The sequence below is a fragment of the Ooceraea biroi genome, chromosome 7 (assembly GCF_003672135.1).
Source record: "Ooceraea biroi isolate clonal line C1 chromosome 7, Obir_v5.4, whole genome shotgun sequence".
In the NCBI taxonomy this organism is placed as follows: Eukaryota; Metazoa; Arthropoda; class Insecta; order Hymenoptera; family Formicidae; genus Ooceraea; species Ooceraea biroi.
This window is the reverse complement of record NC_039512.1, coordinates 1074014-1101834: the sequence shown is the minus strand read 5'-3', so window position 1 is coordinate 1101834 and position 27821 is coordinate 1074014. Positions and strand designations below refer to the sequence as shown.

General features: G+C 45.0%; 1 protein-coding gene across 22 annotated transcripts in view; it reads right to left on the bottom strand.

Annotated features, from left to right (window-relative positions):
* Window positions 1–27821, bottom strand: part of LOC105284382 (CUGBP Elav-like family member 4) — a 525177-nt gene that overhangs the window by 23447 nt on the left and 473909 nt on the right. For all 22 annotated transcript variants that reach the window (XM_011347821.3, XM_011347822.3, XM_011347809.3 and 19 more), the window contains one exon: window positions 4914–4993. In XM_011347821.3, coding sequence (XP_011346123.1) covers window positions 4914–4993 — 80 coding nt within the window. The remainder of the gene's footprint in view (window positions 1–4913; window positions 4994–27821) is intronic.

Sequence of the window (27821 nt, the reverse complement as noted above, 5' to 3'; positions counted from 1 at the left end):
ACGCGTAGATTCGGGCTCCGCGGTCGTTCTGACTCCCGATACACACGAAAGACCCGCCAAACAAGTAACAGTTGTACTGGAGATAAAAGCAATGCAATTACGAGGCCGCCGGGGAATTACTCAGGGAATGTCTTTAATTAAATGTTGGGAGCAGTTTCCGAGCCTCCGTTAATGCAGAGACAATTTCCTTCCATCCACTTTCCGCTTGTGCACGCTGCCCCCGACCAGAGAGAGATAGAGAGAGAGAGGGAGAGGAGAGAAGCAACATCCGGCCGGAGATGGAGGTGTCCCTCCCCCGTGTTACGTTCGCGTTACGTTCAGATCCGCGAGCTCTTCTCGGCTTAATGAAATTTTTTCAAGTTTGCGTGCCTGATCGCCCGCGTCAATGTCCATTCCAACAGTCTTTTGACAAATATGTTATTGTTGAACTCCTCTTCCGTATAAATTCAAAAAATGTCGTGCATCCTGCGAATCGTGTGTACTCACTTAAATTCGGAATAACTTCAATTGGCTATTCTGGTACCTTGTCCGTCATTTCCGCGGAACTCTTATAATGAGTGCCTGTCTATTTAAAATCCAATTTAACACGTTAAATGCGTCCTCTTTTTGTCCCTCTCGCTCATATATGTAAATTTCGATTAATTTTACAAAGCTCGATCAAGGCTCGCGTATCAAAAGAGAGTTGATCAAAAGAGAGCAATTACATTTTTCCCTGTCAAATGTATTATTTCGTTTAATCGGGTCTCTATTGGTAATTGCTATGTGCTGCATTCTAAATACCATATAAATATAATCAACCTGCATTCAATGCATTAATTAATAAAATTTCAAATTAGTAGTTTAAAGTTTAATAAATGTCTGAGAATTTTTTTGTCACTATGTCAGGACCGAAACATCACTCGAGCACTGGCTGCGTGCTCCGGATTGCTTTAAACTATTGTGACGAGATAGACGTTCATCTCTCGATCGTTTCGCTGCGAAACAACAATTGCATGCGAAGGTTACGCAAATAGGACCAATGGGATGTCGTTCTACGATTCGTGCTCGTCTTGACACGGCGCGGCGAAACACTTCACGCGGTTTTTACTTTTATTACGCGACATTTCCGGGAGATATATGATGTACGCGAGGGGGAGATTTCGGTGCGCGTGGAGCGCGACGTCGGAGGGTACGCGAGGCGTGACAAGAAATGTCACACGCTTCGGAAAGCATAACTACGTGGGGCCGGCTCGGTCGCATACCGCCGCATTGACACACACGAGACACAGAAGAGAGAGAGAGAGAAATAGAGAGGGGCAGAGGCAGGGACTGAAAGAGAGAAGCAAATTCCACGCACGGAAATATTGAGCCCCTGGAGAAATATTGCCCGTTGCGTGATGCACGAATGCGCCTCTGATTCGAGACGTGTAAACAGCCTCAGTGGATCGATGCGATCAAACGAGAAAGCTGTGCGAGAAGTCCCAAACACGGGGGTGTGATACTGCTGCCGCATCTGATACAGCATCGCGTGAAGCGCGAGCGCGCTCTCGGTCGCGTTGGGTTATCGTTGGGTCGCGAGTGGAGAGATTCAATCCTTTAGTCGGGAGAATAAAGCATTAGCTCAACATTTCGCATGACGGTGTCGCGATTTGTAGCGTGTCGCCCGTCTCGATGAAAATTTCTGCGACACGTTTTATGAAGCATTACTCCGGAGAACCTTTGTAGTCTACACAAATGCGTATGCTACTGGCGTTCCCCGCGTATGGTAAAGTTACTTCCGCATAAAGCGTTTATTCGGAAAAAAAATTTGGGTTTAAAGTTACGAGAGACGAGAGAACGGCGGAATCTGGGAATACATTGAGCCGCTGGAGAAATATTGCTCGAGCCGGGAGAGGTAGGGTAGGGGCGTCACTGCGAGAAGTGTAAACCGCATTATACGGGCCGTGAAATCGGTAAAAAACGTTCGCACACTACACCCGGTGCTCGGTGCGAATAAACATCTCCGTATTGTTAGAAATTAAAAACTTTCCGCGTGTAATATCTCCGAACGATGGATTGTAAAATCGGTTAAAATATTGAGCGCCCAAAGAAATATTACCTGACGCGTGACGCGTAAATACGAGACGCATAAATCGCATTACTCCGCTCGTGAAAACGAAGTAAAATGCTTATAGCAGAGAAGTTTTATGGTAATGTTTTTGCATTGTCAGCGAAAGTGCTGTAATATTAATCTCGCGGCTACACGTACCGGGGTATCTGTTAAAAACACCGCGTTTTCAACGGGAAACGTATAATCTATGTATCATTGCGTTCAAACTACATATTTGCATTACAATAATATATAGATCTCGAAATAATTTTGTTGGTTCAATACAAATTAAAGAATTAATTATGTTTATGACGCTTGCCGATAAAATAATGCTCTCAATATATGATTTCCAAAATTGTGTAACAGCGCGCGTAATCTTGCCAGGTATAAATATGCATAATATAAATATGCATACACACATTTGTCTCAATGTCTTAGCTATATTCATTATATCTACTGCAAAATTACAATTTTGCCATTGCGAATTAAGCGACCAGTGTAAAGAATTGTCAAAAGAAATCTGTTTAATTGCATTCGTAAAAAAAAGAATAATCCGCCAACGATGCACACCTGCATCATGTGGATTTCATAAGGTGTTACGATTTCACGCTTCCGCTACGAGCCAGTACGTCGTCTGCAGGCCGACAGCGCGTCGTCGTGTATTACAGTATCAGATTGCAAATCAATATCTCATTTCGTAGGTATGAGCCGAGATGTTGCGTTCGTAATGCAGTTTCGTGACCGAGAGTGTCGACGTGTCGAGTGGCTGAAAGCAGGGGGGCACACACGCGAGATGACATACGTGTGCGACCGTACATACAGCCGACATTTTTATGCGCGCACATATGTGCCTATATGGATCGACGCTCTGAGCATGTGAGCAGACAGAGAGAAGGGGGAAATTGGAAGGAGTTGATCTTGCCGGGTCAGAGAAAACTGGAACGAACACAGTCAAACCGAATTACTCTTGGGGCTCCATAATACCAATTCTCCGCGATGCCGATTGTTTTCTACGAAAGATTTGTCGATTCGCCCGAGAGAGTGCGAGAGAACTTTTCAGTCTCATGCCTCCGTTGTTGTCTGAGCTTCAAGTAATGGCGAGGCAAGGGTATCAACATTTTGCAATGTTGTCAAATAGAGATTAAATCTATGAGTCCCTTCATCTCTTATACGCATCAAAAGAAAAAATATGACTATTTTAAACGCCGTACTATATAAACCACTCGCGTGATTCGCTGGCGCGAAATTTCATAACGTCGAGATCTGCATAATTCACTGCAATAATTAATCCGTCCGTGTAGAACGTTACCATGTGCCTTTTCGTGCCTCTTTTAGGCCGAACAGTTCAGGGTCGAAGGTCGGTATTTCGCGGCGAAAGCGTTAACCCCGACACTTGCCGTCGCTCCTGTTCCCTTGCCACCCCTCCCTGTCCCCTCGGCCATGCCATGAAATCTCGTAACATCGGCGTCCAGATTTGCATAATTCGTCGCGATAATTAAGCAATCTGCATATTACGGCCCGCGCGCGCTGTCAGTGCCTCTTTCGTGAGCAAATAGTCGTGGTCCTGAAGTCGTCCGCCCTGCCCCCCACCAACCACGTCTTCCGTCCGTATTCGGCTATTAGATTAGGGACGTTGTAACGAGTAATATTCACGTAACCAGCCTGCGCTTCCACCCCTAGCGGTGTGTCAGCCCGACGCGCGATGATTCATGCATGTACGCGCGTATTAATGCGCGACGTGAACCGCGAATCTCCCGTTGGTTACCAAAAGCGGCGTCAAGCATCCTTTCTGACGGTCTCGCATACAAAAACATAAAATATGCAACGGAGATCTCGTTATCCCCCCGAGCTGTAGCTTTGACTTACAAAAAATCGACTTGATTTTGTACTTGTGTAAGTCAAATTTTTAAGAGCTCATAGGAAAATGTGAGTTTGATTCATTTAATTTAATCCAGAGTTTCCGTGGATATGTACATTAATTCTTTGATATTCATTCCTGGTAATCCTGCGGTAATCCTGAGGGAAGTTATTAACGTGAAGGATGATAAAGACACAAATACGTAATAGAGACGATTAGCTGCAGTCTTCACCTCGATCTTGATTGCGCATTGTAGGGTCTAATAATTGTCTGAAACGCAAAGTCCCTTAGGCGCGTCAATGCGTGTCAGCGTGAGCGACGGTCGATAGGCAATAACGCCGACAAGGACGATCGGGGTCCGGCAAGCGGCTTTGCAAAGTTTCGCCAATCAGCAGGTAGAATCCCGGACGGAACTCACTGACAATTCAATTACAACTGGGAATTCCTGGTCCGACCCTAAGCCGGGAAAGTTCGGCGGTTTGACGGAGACCGAGGGACGCTCTCACGGCGGGCTGCGCGGCGGAGGGGGCGAGTAGCGCTTCTCCAAGTGTTATGCAGATTTCTGTTTGGCCAGTCATTACTGGGGTGTTTGCAGGCACGACAGCCATTGCTACGGCCACCCGGTCCGATCTCCGGCGACTGCCACCTACCAACCCCCTTGTCCCCATAACGGAAGACGGCCATCTATACTGACGTCTCCCTCCCCCCTATCGGTCATGGCGTAGCGCATCCCTATCCTCGATATTCATATCACCCCCCTCGTCAGCTATGGCGCTTCTATGAATATTTACCCTCCTTTCCGTTAATATCGCGTACGTGACATTTTCCGAGCGTAAATACGCGCCGGCGTCCATGAACACGATGACTGGCGGTCATCGGCTGAAGAGGCGGATCGGAAGATAAAAAAAAAAGATACAGCGCGTCGATCGAAGAGAGGAGATGGTCGGCCAACGCTCGTCGTTGTAATATTACACGATGGATACTCACCGGCATAGTTTGGCTACCGTGTAGAGAGTTTATCGCCGCCAGTGCTTCTTGGTGCGACGAGAGTTTCACGAATGCACAGCCTGAAACAACAAGAGTACCATAAACACGGTGCAAAATGCACATTCCGCATTAAACATTATTATATTTTATTATTATATTTATTATTAATACTATTTCTTAAATATTTTATACATTTTGATAAGAGCTTTAAGACCTTGTTATCTATATCTAAAGACAGTTTCTGTTAGATAAATAGCGCGACATTTTGACACTTACACTTTATAAAAATACAGTTTTTGAATTTTCGCAATATGAGTCTTAAGTATTGCATAACGAGCGCTGCACGCTGTATAACATGCTCGCAAAAACGCACGAGTTTTTGAATTTTCGCACAGAGAGAGAGAAATGACTACTACTGCGAAATGAAGGATTAAATAGAGCTCGTGACGTTCGCTATTCATTCGCCGGAAGGAGGGCCGCGGGCGAGGAGCGGCGGCCGCGCTTCCTTTCTTCGCCAAGAAAATTTCGCGCCACCACTCGGAAATCCCGGAAGGGAGTAAAAATAGTTTTATCCCGTTTTATCTCCTCGCGAGAGCGAGATCCGCGGCGAAGGGGGTTCCGTTTCCGCCATTGTCGCGGAGCGAGGCCGTCCGCGACGATGATGGAACGATTAATCGCTCTCCCGTTCGCCACGTGCGCTCATCGCCAGTAGTTAGACGGAGACACGGCGAAGACAAAGAGCTCGAGGGCTCTTTGAAAAATTGACGCGCCAGCGGAGCGCAACGTGCACTTTAATAAAAGATGTTTACCGCGCGCGGACAAGCGCTTCGTAATCCGAGACGACGGTGGCCACGGTTTCGTGCAATAACTATTTGTATCGTCGCGGGGGGATGGAACGATATTCGGACAATCTAGCTCTGTCATCTTTTACGCGCATCGCATAAGCAGGATAATCCGCCGGATTGTCGCGACTGATCTATTGAAAATGAACTTGTTCGAGAGCAAACCTTAATACCGATGTGTTACATCGCGGGTAGGCAACTTCATGGATTCCTCGCCTGCGAATCGAGTTTCCCGTCGCCGACCGACATGCGAATCGACGTTTTACGCTGAAGTGGCCGATAGCGGGATTTCGGGCTTTTTTCTATCTTCTTTTTCTCGGAAAATTGGGATTAATAGATGGCAAATTTGGTTCGGCCAGCTCGCCTCGAGCTTTTCGCTTCGTGAAATATCAATCGATGGAAGCTGTAATCGAATTTAATTTAATCGCGTTAAGGTCACAGAGCCAACCGGAATGCATTGGAGTCTGACGCATCGCGCGAGAATTGCGTAACGCGGCAGCGCTTCTAAAAATCAGATTAAGCTTTTTCGAGGATCGAATATCGCCCAATATACTCGCCAATTTCTGTCTCGAGCAGGGCGCCTCTTGAAAAATAAACGAAACCCGATTGCGATATGCTTCTGGGAGATGGGACGGGATCAGGATTGAAGGGAATTAGAGCGAAAAGAGGGCGCCCATCCCTCGTACCTGCTGGAGTACGACACGATAACGTACCCGGCACCCGTCCCTTTCTTAAGCCCTGGACCTTCCTCTGATCTCAGCATCCCTCGTCTTCGACATCCAGTTTCAAACTCTCGTCCCTTGCTTCGTTGGACGACGTGACACAAGAAAACAGGAACAGGCGGATAATTTTAGGCTTCCGATCGATATATCAAGTTTCGAAACCTTGTTGACGTATTATATGAGCATGCACGTCATGCTTGTTAAAAGAAAAATTGACAGCTTTATAATGCCTACGTTATTTGATTTATTTCCCGGACTAATTCTCGCGAAAGAATAACGCACGCCGCACAGGGTGCGTTAGATGAAGGAAGGGGACGAAAGACGAAAAGATAATCGGGTACAACTGTTTTAAAACGCTAAGTAATTGGAGCACGAAAAAAAAGATGACGAAGCGATTCTTCCCGCTTTGTTCCCGGCAGCTCATTAAATGGCGTTGCTTGACGGCATTATACACCTTGCCTCTCCAGCCTTCCTGTCTGAAACACCTGGCGTCCATTGTACCGATGATAATGTCGCCATGTCAACCTCATGCCGCTACATTAATCAGGCCTTTGAATCTTGAAAACTCAGATATTTAACCGTAATCGAGATCTACGCGCACGCGAATACACAGTCACAATTAAGTACAATTGTTTCGAAAAGTAGGTATATAAAACATTTATTCCATCATACATTTTTTTATGTATTTCTTGTGACAGAAAAAATCGAATAATGCAATCTTTTTTATCGCATTAATCCGCGGAATTCAAACGGAAAATGTTTGAGATCATCGCGCTTCACGAGGAAATTCACGATAGAAAAGAAAATGACCGAAATGCGGAATCCTCCCGAATGAAGGATCGGTGAAATCAGATAAATCTACGGACATCCCTGTCGAATTCTGTGGATCCTGGAGTATATGGCGGACGTAAGAATTCGTCCGAGTTTCTAAAGCGTTCCTCTACCATCTTTCCCTTCCAGGAATATGTCTCGGAGACGATGCGTACTTGAGATTTTTCTTTGGCGTTTTTCGCATCGACGAGATGCAAGCTCGAACGGAAATAAAGAACTCGAATTTCACGAAACTTTAGGTTTTTCTGTCTGTTGACATCTTGTATGTAAAAATACATATATAGATAAATAAATAAATATATATAAACACTTTTTTATTGCATATATATTCATATATCATTGTACTTGAAAAACCAAAGAAACATTAAGATAGAATACGAAAGCGTCTCGGTAATCGAGAACAAGCTAACTTGTATTTTAACATGTGAAATATAACACATGTTGATACATAATTTACGTAACTTGTAGATTACTTGATCTTGTTAAAGATAGGCAAGAAGCAACTTAAGAACACGCTATGTATGACAATAGCTGTACAATTACAGCGAACTCGATGGTTCCTTTCGAAAGCTCGAAAACTATGTTTGCCGGTCTCCTTCTGTCTACCCCATGCGAACAACAAACAACGGACAAGACCGATGGTCAGCCTTTTGCCCACGTCGAATAGAGTTTCGTGGACTTCCTCGTGATCCCTCGCCCGTTTTCGTCCCGAGTCCTTCCTTCTGCGTTCAACCGGCCCTCGTGCACCACCATCAAGGGAGAAGGTCCGCTTCGAACCGATCGATAACGCCGCGAGACTTTCCACTCATATATTTGATTGCTTGGCAAACATGCCTAAGTTTATCTCGCGGCCATCGTCATCGCCGAGCTACTACTACATCGCGCGGACGGATGCCAGCCACGTCCGCTATAGCAAAGCTCTCCCGTTCTGTCGTTTAGACTCGTCGGCGACGAGTTTGCTCGCTCAGGGCGTTGCGCGCAAAGTAACTCGATCCTATTAAGGCTGCGCTGTAATTCCAGCTACGGGCGTTACGAAGTTGCTCAAGTATTCGATCTCGATCGCGACGGTGGGGCGCGGAATCTTGAGGCGATCGACGCGAACTCTGAATCCCCTTTGTTGATGAAATATCCTACTTTTTCTACGGTCTGATTTATAGACGCTCTCTTTAAATTTACGACAGCAGATCTCAAATACACAGCGTGGCAAAAATAAAATATTTATTACACTCGTCGTCGCGGAACAATGTCGGTCGAGAGTATAGAAAGAACAAAGCTTCACTCCTTTGTATTCATTTCGCTTATTCAATTATTATTGAGCATAGCAAGTATGTCGCACTTTTAACTGCGTTTTTACTATAAACGTGATTCTCTGTGGCCTTTATAGTACGCGAGTGTGTTAACTCGCATTTGACGAACCGCCGCTCGATAGTGAGTCAAGGCGAGGTGTGTAGCGCGTTTAGCGCGATCGATCTTCTTATACTCGTTTCCGCGAGTAAAACTTGGCGGAAGTTGCACGCTTCATTAATCAACAGTTGATAATTAAATCAAGCCACAAACTTAGTTTCGAAAAAATGCTGCACTCTCTCGTTTGAGTTCGCCTCTGTTGGATGTTAGAGGGTCTCATTAGAGAGTAATTATTTCGCTACACGTTACGAAGGCGTTACACTATCTGCGATCGATGCATCTTTTATCCGGACGTGTAGTCGACGTTCCGAAAGAAGCGTCAGTCCAAAAATAGATTCGTCGTGATCGATGGACGAACATCTGTTACCGTGGATGATAAAGGGAGATGATTTGAATATAGACCCGATACGCGCGCATCGTGTGTCAACCTTCGCGACTTGCTCGTAAGTCGCTGGTGAACATCTGTTTTTGTCACAATTGTGACGATAAACAACGAAGATTGAATTGTTCCACTTACAAAAATTAATTCTTTCTTTTGGCAGAGATAATCGAATTGATTGTACTTTTGTTTCTAAAAGCTATAGTTATTAAAAAATCTTAAAATTTTACAAAACTGTTTGATGTGTCCTAATGCGACATAATAATATTAACCATGATGGTATTAAGCATAATGACATTGTATAAATATTTCAGTTACTTTAATGTTGCGTAAGAGCTAAAAGAATCGCTGATTAACATTAATATATTATAATACCAGAAGTTGCATAATTAATACAAACAGTTAAAACGCACACAAATCAATAATAATTAATACAGTAATTATTAACAACCGTGACAATATCAAAATAGGATCAAAATTAGATAAATAACATAAGTAATCCGCACGTGCGCATAAATAATTCATATTTAAGCTTCTTCTCTGAAATTTTTGGATGCAATACTTACAATGATAACATATATTACTATTTTACAATTGGAAGGCAAGATTTTTCGTAGTGTGAATATCAGACGAATATAGAGAGGAAAGAGAGAAAAGTATCAGCCGAACTGGATGGAATCGTGTCAGGGGTGTGAAAGAATACAGGAATACGAATGGTCTTGCTGACACGCGGCGAGTGGGTGGAGTTCCGACTATTTCGCTAATGGCGCGGAGCACCACGAAAGAAGGGACTCGCTAAAAAAAGTTATTAACGACCGTGCGAAATGCCTGTTAGGGTGCGACCGCATAGAACAGACCAGGTGGGATTTGATATCGAGCGCAAAGTCGTAGCGTGAAGTTTCCGTGTACGTTATTTCGTGACGCGCTCGATCCATTTTATCCACTTTGCACGATATTCGATGTAATTTACACCTTTTTCAGACGAGGATCATCCATTTTAATTCGATATACGTCTAGTAATTTAATCATTCGTTAGTACAGAAGTCACAATTAACAAGGCTATATTTTAGCAGCGCATTTTGCTTCTCCATAAGTAATTTATAATAAAATTGAAACTTTTGTGTCAATTACTTATCCCCAAGTTTGCGTCTCTTTCTCGCTGGATATTATTGTTATATAGATATATAAATACCAAAATCATTTTCGTAAGTTTCGTAGAACGAACGATCTTGCGATTGTTACGTATACAGACTATGGATCATAGTTTCATGGCGAACTGCTATCGACACAGCCGGAACGGACGAATTCATTTCATTAACGAAGCCACTAAATCCGAGGGAATGGAGCACGAATTCTCGTAATTGCTACGGCTGCAAGTTTCACAAAGTGGATGGTCGGCGGTGTCTATCGGGTCCTAGTAGGTATACGGAGAACCGAAACGAAACGAGCGCGTATACACGTACGTATGCCTGAGCGTGCGAGAATCGGAACGAAAAAGGGTGAGCATTAAAAACGCTGACAAAGTTACTAAACACTCGTGTGTGCCGGACCCTTTTTATATTCGCGAGATAGCATCGAGGTTCTGCGAACGAAACGCGAACCGGACGAACAAGAGGAACAGTAATACGTACAGAGAAATCTTAAAATTTTCAAATAGTATAACATTTCGATAAATAATACGCGCGAGGACACTTGAACACGTCTCAAATAAAAAGAAAACGAAAAATATTCATTATTAACACCAGCTGTGCAAAACTCTTTTCTTCTTCTAGTTGACATCATTAAAAAAAATAAAATCCGATTTCCGCTATCGCATTTTGGACAGAAATATTATCCTAGCGTGTTCCTTTAAAATGCAAAAGAAAAGAAATGTACATTAATACGATATTACAATTTCGTCGAATGTTGTCGGACAGACGCTATCATAGCAGCTGACATTTTATTCGGCCGTGCCATCCCTAACTCAATTTTTCAATGGTGCTCGCGATACCCTCGCCCAAGGTCCTGTAAATACTGCACCAGCTCCGAATCACGATGTAGGATATTCGGGACGGACGTATCCGAGGAGAAAAAATAAGACTCGGCATGTGTGTGCACGTGTGCGTAGGTGTGGGAACGGAACGTGGGGAGAAACGTGTATTACGAGCTGGGACAGCAAGTGTAATGTGAGGACACGTAATGCCATTATAATGCGGACACGACCGCGTTCCCGGAGGGATGCACGGAGGGCGCGCAGAGAAAGAAGGCGGAAGACAAAGAGACACGGGCACGTACACGAACGTTACCGCGCGTGACACACCCGGGAAGCGCCGTTGCCACGGTGTTATTACGGGGAGATAAATTTTCGACCGGAAAGCCCCCCGCGTCCTACATTCGAGAAATGTCGCGACTCAGTCAACCGAGTTGTGCATGAAATTAGCCGCCAGTCTTTTAACGGGAATCCGCTGAAATACGAATACGAGGAATTTCAAACTCAAGGCCGCACAGTTCGCATTGTTCCCTACACATTTCCTCATTTTTTTGAAAATCATTGTGGAGCGTAACGACATAGTTATTTATTTCAAACAAAGAATGTCAAGCTGGAGTAGAACAAAATGTACTTGCAATAAACGCGATATTCATCTCAGCGTGATATACAATTGTGAAGGACCAGTTACGTTACTCGTGAATCTTTTGACATCAGTTAAAAGAGAACAATGCAACTTTATCGCAAGACTAGGTCTAAGCGTTAGCTTGGTAAAGAGCTGGATTAAACTACGGCAAGTGACACCCCGAGAACTCTCACTCTATTTATCGAGGGTCTTCCATAGTCAGCCGAAGGAGCCAGAGAGAGACACACACTCTTGCTTGGAAGCCTGACTGTAGGGTAAAACTACTTCTCACAACTTGCTACGAGAGGTATGTAGCATGATCCGGCGTCTCTAATCGCCGATCAATGTCGTCTCGCCCACTTAGAAACTCCTCTCAGGAGAGCGAGATCGTCCCAGTGATCTCAGTGTCCCACAGCGGGCCGTCGTTATCTTCATCATTCTACATTCTTATTAAGTAGCAGCGTAAAGTCGCGAAAGCTCGCTCGCGAGGAAGAGGGAACCGGGGGCACGAGTAGCGCCGTCCGTTTTACGAGCGTTTCGTAATTGACGAGGCCTATATAGCTCGTGGTGGCGGAGCCGCCAGTCTTCCCGCGGCAGATTCATCTAGATTATAGTGCAAAACTACTCTGCCTGCGCGCTCCGGCGTATTTACCCGGCATTAAATTACACAGACGGTCGCGCGCGTTGACGAGGGTCGAGCGCCCCGCACAGGGCGCTTTACCGGTTTACTTTCATCACATCCAATATTGATCACGCTCAGCGTGCGCGGCTTTATTTATGCAACGCGGCGCGCATTGTTGCACGGCCAGTTACGGAAATCGTGTCCCGCTTTGATCAGCGTGTTGCATTTACGTCGGATTTTGTCGCGGCTTTTTCCGTCGCGGCTCTCTCTCTCTCTCTCTCTCTCTCTCGCCTCTCCCTTTCTCTCTCAACCTGCATCTGGCCTACGGTCCTCCGTGCGTATTTCGATACCGACATTTCGATTGTTTCCTTCCTTTTCGTGACAAAGCACGTGAGTGTGATCAACTTTTTAATTCCGTTTTTAAAATTGTAATTGAAAACGGGCGACGCGTGATTACGTGATTTCATGCAATATTCGAGCCGACATCGATGATATTCGAGTCGATTCTTTCCCGGAAAGCATGGGTCGATCAAAAAGATAAAGATATATCTTGCTATATTTTATATATTATATTATGTAACGCTGTGATAAATATTGAAAAATATATCGCTTTTCTGCTGATTTTATATATAAAATTCAAAATAAATTTGCTGTTCTTTTTGCATTTAAAATTATTTTTATTTAAAAATAAAATATGAATCGCACTATCTCCAAACATCTTGGCATTGTAAAGGTTCTATTTAAATTCAAATTAGGCACATATTGCGGTTTATGTGTTATCAAGCTAGATACATTTTTGCAACGCGGGTCACCGTGGTACTAGTCAAGTCTCAATAAAAGGACCGCGCGTTGGTCAGCGACTACGTTGAACGTCCAAGTTTTCTCTCGGTTTCGCCGCATCTGGTGTCCGCCGTGTGCGACTCGTTCTTACCCACCTGTGCCAGATGTCTTTCGGAATTTCTTAAGACAATGTAAAGGAAATACAAATAAACGTGCACACGCGCAAAGGGATCTGCAGTACTCGCGGGAAAATGCCGGGCACGTACAGCACTTCCGTTTCGCTCGACGGACGTCTCTCGAGAGTGAACATTTACCCATGCAAATTTTTAGTTATGGCAGAGGCACGCGAAGGGGACGCGCTTTTAGTGCTCGGTAATCCCTACTCCGTCGTTAAATAAACAATTTCCCTCCGCACGCGCTTTGGCGAAAATGCGCCAGGAAAAAACGATGGGGGAAGCGCATGTAGAGCTTCCGATAGCGTGCGCGCTGCCCCTGTAAAAGGAAAGTATGTATAACACCGTGGTTATATCCGCACAAGGCTCCTTTTATACGCGGTATAAATTTTAATCTTCGAAGGCGGCGAGATACCCTCCGCGAGTAACGCAATTGCGGTGGAATCTCGATAATTGCAGCCTCGATTATTGCAGCAAAGCACTCACTCGTTATTGCATTTAGTCAACGAGTGGTAAAAACCAGGGGTGTTTTTGTAATTCAGCGGCGGATGCTTTTTCGTTTGCATGTCGTTTACGGAAGAGGCCAGAGTGAGCGACTGGATGACGATTAACGCCGGTGACGGAGACTTGATACTGTGACTGCGTTTTCTTATCTGCAATCCATTTCCGTGTATCGAGGCAAACGAGAAAATACTCGCGAATCGTTCCTCGCGTCTGCTCTTTGTCGAACTCGCCACGTTTTCAATATTCTGCGGGATTTCTGCTTTATCGTTAGCCGTCCGCGCGCAGTATCGGCACGGCCGTTAGAATCCTCGATTCTGCGGCCTTAAGGGACTTAGGAAGGACTCCGGTGAAGGGGTTAACGCACGATTTTCGCGATATTGCGAGTTCGTTACGGCGTGCGGCGCAATTCGCCCTGGGGTAATTCCGATAATACCAGCAATCATCCTGTCACCGAGTTAAGCCCTCGTAAGCTCCCGCTGCCTTTCCGGTAGCAACTCCGGCAGAAACGAGGCCGGGGGAGGCAGGGCAGGTATAGGAAAAGGTTGGCGACTTCCCATGGGGAATCTATTCGTTTTCCTCGTCGAAGGACGCCGCCCTCGTTCCCCGTTCTCGATCTCTCTTTCTCGTGCCGCTTCCACGCGTATTTAGGATCGGATGCGGGAGGGTCGAAAGAGGGAGCGTTCCTACGGATGGAGGCAAACCGAACGTCGTTATCGGAATGACCGTCTCTGGTTTTGTTCCCGACCAGACGGGGGTTAGGACGCCGGTGATGATACTTTATTTTACAGCGTATTACTTAATTGGATATCGATGATAACGATTACGGATTTATGTGAGGGCGAGTAACGACATGCTTGCCTCCATGTTGCATCCGCAGGATAACAACATTGTTCGAGACGTGTTCGAGAGGTCTTGTCGCACACGGACTGCCAGATAAAAGAGAATCCATCGCGCGATAAAAGTCAGCAGAGCCTCTTTCGGAGACAGTCTCTGGACGAACATCAGGAAGAGAAAAAGAGCCAAAGGAGGAGGTGGAGTTGACGGCTGGTCGGGGGAGCGGGAAAAGCGGTCGAGTGAGGGAGAATCTCCGGACTAATTAAATAACTAGCAAAGTCACCTAGCAACTTGGCACCTCGGCCCAGTCCATCCCACTTTCCAAGTCCGCGGGTTTTCTTACCGCTCGCTACTGTGTTTCTAGCTGTCTCTGCCGGTCTCCCCTTTCTCTGCTTCCCGTACCATCTTCACCCTCCTTCCCGCCAGCGACGTCACCTCGTTATTTAATTAAAGTTCGCGGAAGCAGCCCGGTACAGTCGCTTGATACCGAAGCACGTACCTTGTCATCGTCCATTTTCGCAGTATCTTACATTTTCAACCGCTAGTTTCGTCTGCCTTTTGCGGCTTGTACGCCGCCGTCGTGGAAAATGCACGGAATTTCGAGGCACCGTCGACATGGACGTCGCGTTACCGGCGTAATTCCTTCGGAAACTGAGTCGTGCTACTTCGTAACGGTCGAGCGAAAGTTGCCCGTGCAATTAAACGAATTATGATCCACATTCAAATTCCGTAGAAAATTTGGCTCTGCCTACGGACAAAAAAGTAAAAACGCAACTGGTATGCCAATTAAAATACGGGAAGTAATAACGACTTTGATATAATTAAGTAATTCGTTTTTAATAGATACTTGAAATCTCGGTGTTTTAATTTTTTGCTACAAAATTTATCCCTTTAACGTGCAGCTCTTCGTGAGCAGAGCCGTTCTAGGAAAATAAAAATAGAATTGCGTATTTGTAATGGAACGTTGACAAACGTTTATTTTTCATCTGTGGGATTTCCCCGGATGCTGCAGATTTTTAATTGAAATTGACAAAGTGCGAAGGAGGACGTTCGTTTGTCAACTCTCTGCGCGTTCGTCCAAGTGTTTCATCTCCTGCTAATTTCGGTGTAGAATCACCGGGTGCTGTTACTGCTCGCGAAATGGTCCCGAGGGTGGTCTAGCCACGAGCCGTTAATTTACCGCCGCGAAAATAAACCGCGGGGGATCGTCGAAGAAACTCGTCTCATACTTCTCCCCGTCCTGTTTCTTCCCGCCGCGCTCTCCGCACTGTTCCCTCTCGCTTCCTATGATATACGCTGTGGGAAGTTAAGTTTCTCAACTGCCACCCCTCCGAGCGCGCCGACAATAACTTCCTCCTTTGAGACTACTCCTTTCGTCGCGAGCGGAAACGAATTTCCAGACTGTTGGAAACTGGGCTATTAAACGACTTCCGTAATTGCGAAAACGCGGGGAATTGTCACCTCGCTACTTTGTTACAGAAGTAACACGACGACGACGAAACGAGATCGATGTCCAATTAGCGGATGTTCGTCCATCGTCTCGTAAGATATCTGGATCAAACGTTGCTCCTTAAAACTTCTTTTTCGTTTCTCCAGCAAATTTCTCGAAATCATCATCTCGTTCTGTAAATATCTCGCTAAATCTTACTACATTCTAATCGTGCACGTCGACTAGATGATTCCCCAGACTTGTATAATGATTTTTGCAGATATCTCGAATACTGATACAATCGAGTACTAGATCGAGTCGAAGTGCGAGATAGCCAATCGGCCTTTATTGAGTGACGTGTACGAGTTTACGTCGCATCGTACCGAAGGATCACGATCGGTATTGATCCGTTTTCTCTCTTTCTCTCTCTCTCTCTCTCTCTCTCGCTCTCGTTTCACGCAAATTTGTTTAGACTACCCTGAGGGCTGCCACGATGCGCTATCTCGACCAACAGGAGTTTAATTTTGAGAAACGCAAACATCCCGTAATTAAGCTATCCCGGGAAACAGGGCCGAAGGGTACGCTTGCGGAGACCAGTGAAAAACCACTCATAATTGCCAGTCAAATCAATATTTGAGAACCCTTTATAGTGCTGAATGGTCAGTAAGGGCCGGCTCGTTTGTTGACTATTCAGGTGACCAAGAGAACACTGTCGTTCACTGTCGGAAAACTTAATAAGACATTACAATTTGCATGTGTGCGTCCGTAACACGTGTGTCTTCTGCAGAAATTACATGTGTGTAATCATATATCCACACACGAAATTAATTATATATCCTATGTCATTATGTAAAATCAACAAGAGAGCGATCTATCTTGTTTGCTCAACGCAGAATTTATTCGCGCAATTAATGTTTCCCTCAGAGTCGTCGCGTGACGTCATATCCGTTTGTATTTTACATGAAAATGGAATATTCCTGTTGCGCAGATCTCATTCCGCGTTTCGGTTCTTGAGCAATCTTGCGAGCAGTCAATCCGTCGCTACATGAGTTTCAATCAAGGCGTTCGGATGCGCCTTGTATTATAAACTTAGCGTCGATAGCAATTTGGATAAATACGTATCGGCAGAAGAATCGCTCCGCGACGAGAGATGAATCGGCGAAAAGTTTAATGCGATCTTAATAAAGCCGAAGTTTTAATCGATTGTCGCGGTAGAAATAGTTCCTTCGCCCCTCCCCTCCATCGGTTAGACAGAGGACCCAACCTTTAATAACGCCCTCGATGGAGTTCTTTAATCCGGTTGATCGTGTCTGGAAATATCGCGAGTTAAAAAGAAGGTGGCGGACTTCGGATATCGCGCGAGAACTTCGAAACCGTCGCCCACTCGCGAAACTTCATAACGCCCTCAGCGAAATCCGCTTCGCACAAAAACCAATTAAAAATCGAGTTACGCCTTAGCCCACCCCCTAAGGGATACCATTTAGCTGCCATTTCCGACTCGAAGCTGCATGTAGCTAACCCGATGAAAGCTGCTAGGAATTATATTTGCACAGCAAACAAATTTTTGTTAAATTCATCACATTTTATATATCTCAAAAAGCTCACTCAAATTCTTGTATTAATTTAACATAATGCGAGTATATTAAACAATAACATCTCAATATTATGTAGATAATTTAACATACACTTAGTAGGAAGATTATAATGTTTGGAAGAAACTTTTATATAGAATGAACATATTTATAATGTTAAATTTTATTTAAAGAAATATTATTTGTACGGTTTGCATAATGTTGCATTGCGCGTCAATGTTTAAAAAAGGCTGATGTAACGTATGTGGTCACTATTGTAGATAAAAGATATAAAAGATAACAATTGAATTAGTTGATTATAAATTCAACATATAAAGTTTAATTAACACAACGACAATGATAATTTGTTAAATTTAGACATGGAGATGTTGCGTTTTTAACATAGATATAACAATTTTGACAAGGACTGTTTTTAATAGAAATACGAAATGTTTTTTTTGTTGTTGTGTAGCGCAGTACAAACTTTAGCTCGACTTTTTATCTCTTTGAATTACTCGCTCGAGGCAACGACTGTATTTTGATTATAATACTGCAGTTTCATGCAGATAATATCAGTACAAATAAAGTATGTTATGCTTGCAAGATATTAGCGATTAACATTCATCTACATTACATATAATAATAAATTGGATTCTAAGATTCATGAATGTGCAGGCTTTGATATTAAACCTTCGATGTGGCAGTTTCGTATTTTTACTCGCAAGAAGATGCTTCATTGCAGTCTTTCACAGCAATCTTCAAATGACTACGAATACGAGAAAAACCAATCAAAATGGAAATCATTGTTGTTTCTTCCGCGGCTAGGTTTAATGCAGAAACGCGTACTTTTAGCGAGGCTTGTACCTTAGGTGCGAAACCGTCGTTGTTTACACATGTTTACGAATGCAAAGTGTTTGCGCGCATTGTGTACGGATCCGCGTGTTGCAGCGCGAGCGTGCGCGCGCGTCCGTGTCAATGGGACCTAGCGTGCGTGCATGAAAAGACAGAGAGCGAGAGAGCGCGTATGTGTGTGTGAGAGGGAGGAAGCGAAAGAGACAAGAGAGGCGGTTTGCCCTCCCGCGTACGCAGGAGAGGGTGTTAGCACACTTGGCGAGCTGCCATTTAGAGTTGGAAACAACGAGATGAGGGTCGCCACTCTTCCCTCAACCGCGTTTCACAGAGGCGCCCTTACAAACGGATGTGGAAAAGACGGCAGCTTCTTTCCCTGTCTCTGGCCGACTCGGCTCTTTTGTAAATACATTAAAAGGGGAGCAGCGAGCGAGCTGTCTCTCTGCGCGCGCTTTAAGGTCCACTATTCAAAAATATTGACACTCTCTTGTGCGCGATATACCCCTCCAGCCGGGGAGGAGGGTACCACTAATTTAACTGTCTTCCACTCGTTAAACATTACGAGGAGCACGGTGGCGGTGTGTGTTGTATTTAACTGTCGTGCGCAGAGCCCGTGGTAGTTAATGGAATATACGAATTGACGTCGCACGTCGAGCTGGAAATGAAGAACTTGCCAGCGCGAGAGCAATTAATATTTCAATTTCGTAATTAATGTGCAACACGAAACGAAGCGGCAGCAGGAAAACGTACCGAAAGGACCGAACACGTCCGCTGAATATTCGTTTGCGGACACCACGCGCACTTAAAACGCATTGTACGTACATCATATTTTTAAATTCACCCGTGTTGCGATAAACGACATTATATCGGTAATGCAATATGAAACAATACAAAAAGAAAAACAAAACGTTGGATGTATGTAACGAGATGCTGACGCTGACCGCGGGATTTTGTAATATCCAATCCTTTTTTCGTTTTTCGCCCGGCCTTGTTTTTTTTTCCCTTCCCTGCCCCTGCCGCCAACCCTATACGCGCGCGTATATCAGAGCGAAATCACGCGGCGCGCTGCAACCGAGAAACGACACGGCCAAAATAGTTTTTCGTCGCGTATAATCCAGTGCGATTGTCATCGGCCACGACACGTAGCCGGACGTTGACACATTTCGCTCTTGTGGGACGCAGCACGTGACGTTCCCACAGATGAACGCGTCGGTAACACGCGCGTCCCGGCGCGCTTTATTCCGCCCGACAATGAGGTCCGGTCTTATCGATTCGTTAACGATGTAGCTGACGTTGTCGACAAAGGAACAATACCTGACACCCGCGCCGTACTGCTGCTGAAGTAAGGCCGGCACAGTGTTTCACCGCCGGTGCACACCTCATTTCGGAATTTTGATGGAAATCTTTGCGCTCGCCGCATGCGGGTGCACCTCGTCCCTGATGATTATATTTAATCCTAGTAGACTCGTATTTTCATGTAACCCAAGGAACGTCGGTATTCCCCGGTTGCCCCAGTTCCTCCGCTGTTTCCATTCAACAGCTACGCTGGAAATCTCTTAGCCTGCCCTCGAAAATGTATATCGAAAGAAAGTTTTTACGATATAGTAGATACGCGATGTTTTCCACGTTGAAGCAATCCTTGCAAAATGTTAGAGACAAAACGTTAAAGTCCCTGGGCTTTTAGATCCCAAAGTTTAAAGGTCGCGTCTTCATTCTCTTTCCAGCGTTAGACTACCGAGCAAAGATTTGTTCCATCTCCGTACAAATACAAAGATAAAATACAGACTGTGATTCCTCCTTGTTGGAAGTTGTAACAGTACGAACGACTGGAAATGAATTCGTATCAGATGCGAACACGTCGGTTTATACGTTAAAGAATAATACCGTTTGTAATACCTCATCGCATAGCGAGAATTACGAAATTGTAGGAGATGGTTTCTCGCTAAAATCCCGCCAGCTAACCACGCTATCGCCGCAATCTTGCTGGCTCGTTTCTTTCTCAGCCGCTCATTTTCTTCACGTCGCCGACAGCTGCTAATGCAATATGTTCGTGCGCGCGAAAACATATGCGCCCGTGGTATACCGCGAAACAATTTCTGTGGCCACCGATGCAACGAATCCTGCCTGCACTTTCGTGCATCTGAAAGTGGTAAGGTGCGACACAGTCTCTTTTTTACTCTTTCTTACTCTTTCTCTATCTTTTTTTCTCCCTCTCTGTCGCGTTATTATTTGCATCAACGAAATGCCTGAGAACGTTGTTCGAAGCAGATTCAAACATAAAAGAGCGTTAAATTAATAATAATAGTACAGGGAATCACTATCGGCGCATATCATATCAATATTTCAAATAATACAACCAATTAATTACTTTGTAAGCTTTTGTCATGTAAATTCACTTAACATTGGCACAGTATCGACAAAGATTTGACGCAAAGCACCTGTAAAATCTTGTTGATAAGGTCGAAATGTATAACATGGATTAAAATGGAATATTCTACGCAATGACTCAAAGTATTTCCGAGACAAACGACTCCTTTCACGTTGCTTTCATGTCACTTTGAAACTTTTCCCAGCAGAACAAGTAATCACGGTAACATATCAGTGGACGTGTATACAAGTCATCATTTTCGTCGCCACCATCCACATTTTCGGGCCACCTTGTATACGCTTACGTGGCACGAAATTCACCCCAACGCTAGTCACCCCTACGCGAATAGTGTGGCAGGCAGCTATGTTCGAAGCTCATTCACCACATTGATTTTCCTTTTGCCAGCCCTTCGTCCTCGTGCCTAAAGTTCCATCGCTAGAAAATGTGTCATTGACCCCGAAAAATAAAGATTCTCTATTCTCAGCATAGCGAACGGATTAGACGCGCTTTGCGTCTGGCTGATTCGCGAACATGATAGGTCAAACGTCATAATTTCCATATTGGCGATATAACGATTCAGTTCTACTCAAATAATGAAATTCTATTGTAATAGCGACACCTAATTTTAATTCCAAATCTATTCGATGTTGTGGATCTTGTGGATGTTCAATATTTAAAGTACATGAAACGTGTAAAAAATCGATATGTTTTAATTTGTATTAAATTACATTTTTTCAGATATTTTACTTAAAAGTAAATCAAGTAATTTTTAGAAAAACTGTATTAGATATGTCAAATATATGATAATAATATAAATATAGATAATAATAATAATATAGAAAAAATAATGATAGTGTCGGACATTGTTGAACTGTTGGCACGTTGTGAATAAGTAACGTGCAATATGCTGCAGCGCCTTTCAGGGGTTAGATTAGATGATCGTGAACTCTGGTTTACCGTGGAGAAAAATTCTCCGCAGCAAAAATACCCTTGCTTAATCGAGCGGAAATTGCAATCGACCCGGATCCTGTAACGTTTCGTTATTATCGGTGGGATCGATATCGCCGAAAAAAGGGCCGGCGCGACGAAAGGATTTTCCTCGTCGCAAACGAGGAACGAGGTAGGTTCTCATCGTACGGCGAGATGCGTTCCATGTCGCGCACCTTGAAATCACTGACCCGGCATCGGGCTTTAACGGGCGGTCGCCCGAAGGCCGGATTGTGTGTCCGCCCCTCTCAATATTCTCCAGTGACGATATATATATATATATATATATATGTAGCCATGAGCGCGCGCGCGCGTATATATATATACTGTCCAAAAACGTGATCAATTCGAAGGGTAGCGCGTATTGGAGGGACTCGAATATAGAGACTGCACGAAGTCGTCATAAAATTCTCCGACGCGCGTTGCAAGCGGCGGCCCCGCGACGTAAATCGTGCGCGGAAATCCGAGCGTGAACCCGTAAGAGCGTACGGGATCGAGACCAGGGGTGCAGTAGGGGAGAGCGACGAGAATTTTCACGGGGGGTTCGCCCCGACGGGAGGGTCTCGTTAAAATTCGCGAGCGACGTCGCGGTTGGGAGAATCGGGGGGAGAGAGAAAGAGAGAGAAAGAGTGAGAAAGAAAAAGAGAGAGAGAGCAAAGAAGAAGAGAACGAGAGAGAAAGGAGCATAAAAGAAAATAAAGGAACGTTTAGTATTAATGTCGCGATTCGCGAACGTGTCACGTAGTGGACCGTCTCCGTCGCCGGTGGCGCTTACCCCCTTGCGGCAATGCCGTGGGATTCTGTCGTTCTATAATGCCCGAAATAACTGTGATCGCGGCGCACTCCATGCCGCGACAATTTCAATAAACGATAAATCTCTCAGCGTATACCCCGTTATCCGACACTGAGCGCTCTATACCGTTGTCGCGCGACATTTCGCCCGGCGCACGGCACATTTCGGTCACGCGTCACACGAGGATCGTTTATGCACGACACAAAAATGGAAATGGTATCCGTCGCTCTCTGACAGACAGACTAAACATACGAAAGCATATTCATTACTGATTAGTACATTCTTGCAAAATCATTACCGAGAAATTATCGCGTGCATCGCGTATTCATAGAAATATTCAAATCGAGAGTAGTGCTGTATTGCAAAGTGAAATTAAAATACATTATAAATTACGATATGAGAAATCGTAACTTGGTGAATTTACATACGATCGGTCCTTAAATAATTTATTCATCGATTTCCATCTATTCATCTTTTCCTTTTGCTCGAGCCTATTGAATTCGTTAATTTGTAACGTGCGCACTTGGAGAATTATTACGCTGATATGACTATCTAATTTCATCTCTGAATTTTTGAATTAAAATCGTGGTACGTTTTCTTACAAGATATCGATCTTAATAAATCCCTAATTTTGCATGCACAGGAAATATTACTAACGACAGGCGTTCGTTGATTTAGTACACGCAAACAAAGCTTTCCCTCTCTCATGTAAATGACAAGCACAGACGTCAATCCGGGAATTAGATCTCTGCTCGAAATATCTCGGAATATCTCGTTTATGATATCGCACAAACCACTCGCACTCGGCACAAGCTACATTTTAATGCGTATCCATTAAATATACACTGCGTTCAATATTTGAGTCTAAACTTGGCTGCGAGAAGCCAAAATAGAATTATGTGCAAGATGTAATCATAGTCGGTAAATATTGAAACTTCGTCATGCACAAGGCGCGAGATGCATCGCGCTGTGCAATTTCGTGACACATTGTAACTATCGTGATGGCGAAGAACGTTTTGTTTTCGTGTACGCTGCAATTGAACTCGGATCTCGGCCCACGATTACCGCGATACTATGATTATCCGGATTTCGAATATTGATCTTCCATCGCGCAACCCTCGCGGCACTTTGCTCGTGCTTTAGCACGAAATAATATCGTCCCACCCTCCGACAGACAAATCAAATTTGTCGACGTGCAACGTTCCGACTTGCCCCCTCGCGGAATAGGCGGTGAATGCGATTTCTCCCTCGCGCATGCTTCTGTTACTTTATTCAGGCATGTATGTAGTGACAAGAGGATGACAGTAGACGGAAGACGGGGAAGACAAGAGAAGTTGAAGAAAAAAAACATTGATTAATATTACGTGGGGAAGAGCATTACAGAACCCGACAGACGCGTTTCTCTCTCTTTATATTTCCATCATGTATATCATTTATTTTACGTATATTATATTCGATATATTCGTGATCTTGGATCTTCTTTAGTGATGTTGTCGATGCTTGTCTGCTGTCAATGTTGGCTGAGGAAACAAAAAAAAACATTTCTCTGCAAACTTTCTGGTGACGCTAGTATTTTCGAAAAAAGAACATTTTTCGGTTTAACATCCCTTAATCGTATTAGGAGTTTCGCGACTCCGATTTGTTCCTTCTTCATCCGTCAATCGCCGCGGATCCTCCGCGTGTTTTCCTCTTTTTTACGTATTTTCGCGGTTCCTCCCTTTCTCTCCCTTCTTTTCCCTCACTCTTTTTTTCACGCTGCGCTGTTGACCGCATCCACCACAAACCGCGCGCCTGTCGTCGCGGTCTGGCTACCGGCCGCGTGGGAATGTTAATACTTGTTTAGCCACGGCTGATTTATCGGGGAGAATTAAAAACACAATTTCCGGACGTGAGCCGGCAAGCGCGTAAAGCGCGCGCCGTCCGCCTAATAGAATCACGACGCAATCACGGACCGCGATTTTCACGGCGCGCCGCGTTCCGTTCCGACGGTTGCCCGGCGTTAAAAGCGAAAAAACCCGTAGGAGTATTCCCGGCTTTTACGAGGCTGGCCCCCGGGCTTTAATACTTGCCCCCTTCTCTGCCCTGTTCTCTTCCTATACTCTACCTCTTCTTTCCTTCTCCCCCTCCCCCCTCCTCTCTCTCTCTCTCTCTGGTTCAAAGATAAGGTTGCGAGAAAAATGCCCTAGTATCAATTTCACTCCCGAGTCGCGTCGCGTTTCGTCGTGTATCAATTTCATTTTCGGATCGGCGATATCGCCGCGCATACGTACACGAGCGATATTTGCGTAGCGGGATATTTTATCCGGAGCTAACGTTCGCGCGCGCACGGCCTCTATTTTCGAAGCACACTGATAAATTCGTCCCTCGGTTGATTCTTTGCTTTTTCGCGCAAACATTGGTACTCACACACGGACGCCAGGCCCGCACGCCATGCGTATCCGCAATGCCCGATTAAAGATCGTTGTTGACTCGAATCGAAGAACGCAAATCGGGTAACCGGAAGCGGAACGCAGATCGTATTTTCGCGTGCAAACAGAGAGGGAACATAAAAAATCCCGCGAAACGGGAAACCACCCCAATCGATTTTGCGAGATTATTTCTTCGGCTAAATGAAACCGATTTTATGTCTTTCTAACTAAAACAAATATCTTAATACACAATTTAGAGATACTTATAACTATATATCTGACTATAATACTACAATAAAAAAAACTATAATAAAAATTGAAGATTTTTAAGTTACCCTATGTGTTACGGAAACGGTCAATGTTACCGACATCGATTCGGCGACTTAGGGCGGTCGATAATGAATCGATCACGCTAGAGTTTCGGGCGAGAGGGGCGCTCTGCTAGACCGGTTTTCCGAGTGCGCCGCGCGAATTTTCCATTGTTCGTCGTTCTCTCTGTTTGATACGGCGTCAGTTGCTGAGAAAAGAAAAGTGTGTTCTCTGCGAGCGAAGGACGAAGGGATTTAGAGAGGACAGTGGGTCCTGTGAATATCTCCTGACCATGTCAGCGAGACCCCTCCTTCGATTGCGATCCCTCAGTGCGAGGATTTTCTTGGTTATCCCTCAGTGCGAGGCGAGTTTACAATCCTCATTGTCGTCCCTCAGTGCGAGGCGAGGTTACACGGGTGAGCTTTGCGGACACGGAAGTAAGTACAGGGAGTACTTTTCGGCCTTGATCAAGCCGAAGCCCTCTTCAGGGTGATAGTGTCTCAGGTAGACACTTTTTCCACGCCCCGAGCGACTTGCGTTAGTGAGACGCACGGTTTCAAGGTCAGTGAGACACTTACATTTCTTTAATTTGGGTCGTGTCAGCGGGACACGTTTTGCACATACTACATTGCTCGTGTCAGCGAGACGCTCTTTCTTTCATTACGATAACGTCAGTGAGGCGTTTTGGTTCTTTACTATTGCGATTTCAATGTCAGTGCGACACTCAAACATTCTATTATTTATTCGATATTAATTTTCACTACGATAACGTCAGTGAGGCGTTTTGGTTCTTTACTATTGCGATTTCAGCAGTGTTAGTGCGACACTCAAACATTCTATTATTTACTCGCTATTATTTCCAACGATTTTACTTACCGCAATTTTATTTACAGCAATATTATTTGCACCGACATTATTTGCAGCTATATTATTTTCAACGATATTTAGTTGCGTCTTATATTGTAAACACTGTTATTTGATTTATGCTCGGTACTTTGTCACGGCGTAACACACCAGTTTTGTCATCAAATATGAAGCATTTTTTAGAAACTAAACACTATGAAGAAAGAAAGCACATTAGGAGCAGCTTAGCGAAGGGTAAGCGATGAGACAACGGTAAAGGGAGATGAAGATTAGAAAAAAGGGGCGAGAGAAGAGAAGCGAACGTGGCTTTAAAAAACAGCAGGGTGAATCGCAAACCTCCGGAACAGCGATTTTGGGGCTGGCTCGATCGGCGAGGGTCGCTCGGCCGACTGACGCCTGTAGTTTTGTAATTATTGCGAGCCTCAGGGGGATTACGTGATCGAGCTTTATCGTATATGAAATGCACGCGAGCGCATGTGCACGCGGCCACGCGTCACGCGTGCGCCTCGATCGCGAGATACGTATCTTTCTCTCTCTCAACCCTCTACGGGGGGACTTTGAACGCGTCGCGGCGCGAAGCGCACCTCCTTCGCGCGGACATTAGCTGGGAAAATGTCCGCGATAATAAATTTTTTTTATGCGCGCGATACACCCTCTTGGCTCAAAGACCGAGATCTCGTCGAGCCGCAGTAAATGCAACGTAAAGTTCTTCGGTAAAAGTTAAAATCGCTTCAAGGCTCCGCTCGTCGCGCGCCGGTCGATACGATACGCGCGCGTGCTCGCGCGCGAGTGCGAGAGCGAGCGTGAGCGCCCATGTATATCTCGAACAAATATATACAATGTACGGGCGCTTTCTCGTTGGAATGGCAAACACACCAGGCCCCGACGGAGGAAACGAAAATTCGATGGTTTCGATGGGCGGTGCCGGCGCTGTCGACGCCGCAAATGTACTCGGTAGGCGGATTAACGCGCATTTACGAAACGCGCCGCGTGCGCGCACACGCTGCCGCTACGCGTGCACGCGTACACGACTTGGCGACTAGCGGCAACCGGCATTACCTGTATGTTACCGTTACGTTACCCCTTACACCCCGTTCGACCGCACTTCGCCTCGCGTCGCCGCCACCCTCGTCGGCTCTCCCGCTCACAGTAATCCAATCATTCGCGTCCTACGATTTGTACGTAGTAATTCCGTCTGTTTGATCATCCGAACGGCGCGGCTTTTCCCTACGCGCTCGTATGACGTTCGTTTCAATACGCTCGGCCGTCCGTGCGCGCGCGTGCACAGCGAGCGAGCGGGTAACTGCGAAACGTGTGATTCGTACTCGGTAATAGCTGATTGCCGATTGGCGAAACCGCAGATGGAATGGTGACGGCTGTGCACACGCGGAGGAGTGTAAAAAAGTTGTTGAAAGTGTAGAGAAAAAAAAAAGATTGGGATGACCGTAATACCTTTTATCGCGCGAGACACTAAAACTTTTAGAGCCAAATGGCAATGGTTTCGGAAATTGGCAACGGTTTTGGAAATGGATTGGGGATTTTTGTACCTACGCTACAACGTAGATAATGCTGATAGAACTACGCTAACAGGATTTAAATGATTCCAATTTTAACTCTTGTTTAACTACATGACACGGCGTACTTGCGA